At 36.9% G+C, this 1,221-nt stretch overlaps 1 protein-coding gene across 1 annotated transcript in view; it reads left to right on the top strand.

Moving 5' to 3' along the window:
• Positions 1–674, top strand: part of LOC125504776 — a gene marked incomplete at its 5' end in the record, with an annotated part of 18,579 nt that extends 17,905 nt beyond the window's left edge. The window contains 1 exon segment of the mRNA XM_048667229.1: positions 577–674. Within this exon segment, the coding sequence (XP_048523186.1) occupies positions 577–674 (98 nt within the window).
• Positions 675–1,221: the final 547 nt, after the last annotated feature.

Below are 1,221 nucleotides of genomic sequence, written 5' to 3'. Positions count from 1 at the left end.
TATTCTTCTTTTATTTTTGTCCCATAATCGATAATTATTTGACAATGCTTCATATCCCACAAACAATAACTTGTTGCTTTTTCGGTCCCACTTTTTGCGCAGCTGAGTTGGTATCGCCATGTAAGCTGCTCATCCAAATACCCTCAAAGTTTCAGGTTTTCTCCCTAGAAATGCTTCAAAAGCTGTAATTTTCTTTGTCTGATTCAATGTTGTTCTATTCAGTATATACATGGCAGTATTTATCGCTTCAGACCATAATTCTGTAGAAACATTTCCATTCAACATCATGGAGCGTGCCGATTCAACTATTGCTCTTATTTCCCTTTGAAGAACCGTTTTGTTGAGGTGAGTAGGGTGCCGATCTCTCATGCAATATTCCCTCTGTTTGTAGATATTTTTGAAAATTTTCATTGATATTTTCAGTCCCATTATCACTCTTAAAAACTTTAATTTTATTGGCAGTTTGATTTTCGATCAACGTTTTATATTCTTTAAAGCGCGCAAACACTTCACTCTTCTGCTTCAATCTTCATGACGTGTTTATGTGATTTTCGGGTTTGTTTTCCATATTGGCAGGTTTCACAGAAAACTTCGTCTTGATCAGAAAGTTCCAAATCACATACAGCGTTGTGTTTGTTTGCGTCTTTTATCGCCTTGAAATTAATATGTCCTAATCGAATTGGTTTTTGTTAGATTGCATTCTTTGGTGTTTACTTTTAGAAGCATATACCATAAGTTATCTTTTCTTTTTCCTATGCATGAAATGTTGCCAGCTTCATCAAGAAATCAGCATTAATTTTGATTTGCTTGATAAGTGAATTTCTTGTCGGTCATGGCTCCTACCGAAAAAAGGCTTCGTTTCGAATTGAAAATTTCGTCGAACTTTCAAGTCCAAACGTGCTTTAAACATTTGTGGGCATCGCACGAATACAGCGAATGCAAATGAATATTTGTCTTCATTCGTTCCGTTCGCGCGATGGCCACTAATGCGCGCTTATGCCTGTGTCTCATGCATCCGTTTATACGATGGTACGATGATACGAAAGTGTTTCTATTGGTTGGAGGTCTGTCAATTGGTACGACGGAGGACCAATAGAAACACTTTCGTATTTTTCTTTTTTCGCGTTTTCCTTAAGTTTTGCTTCAGCATGAGCGGCAAAATTGATACACGAAAAGTGTGTTAACCGGAAAAAATGCATCAAAAGGGTCAAAAATGTTGAT

This window comes from Dendroctonus ponderosae, unplaced genomic scaffold (genome assembly GCF_020466585.1).
Source record: "Dendroctonus ponderosae isolate FM_Combo_2020 unplaced genomic scaffold, Dpon_F_20191213v2 Dpon_F_20191213_6, whole genome shotgun sequence".
Taxonomy (NCBI): domain Eukaryota; kingdom Metazoa; phylum Arthropoda; class Insecta; order Coleoptera; family Curculionidae; genus Dendroctonus; species Dendroctonus ponderosae.
Note: the sequence above shows the minus strand (reverse complement) of the source record. Positions and strands in the feature narration are given on the sequence as shown.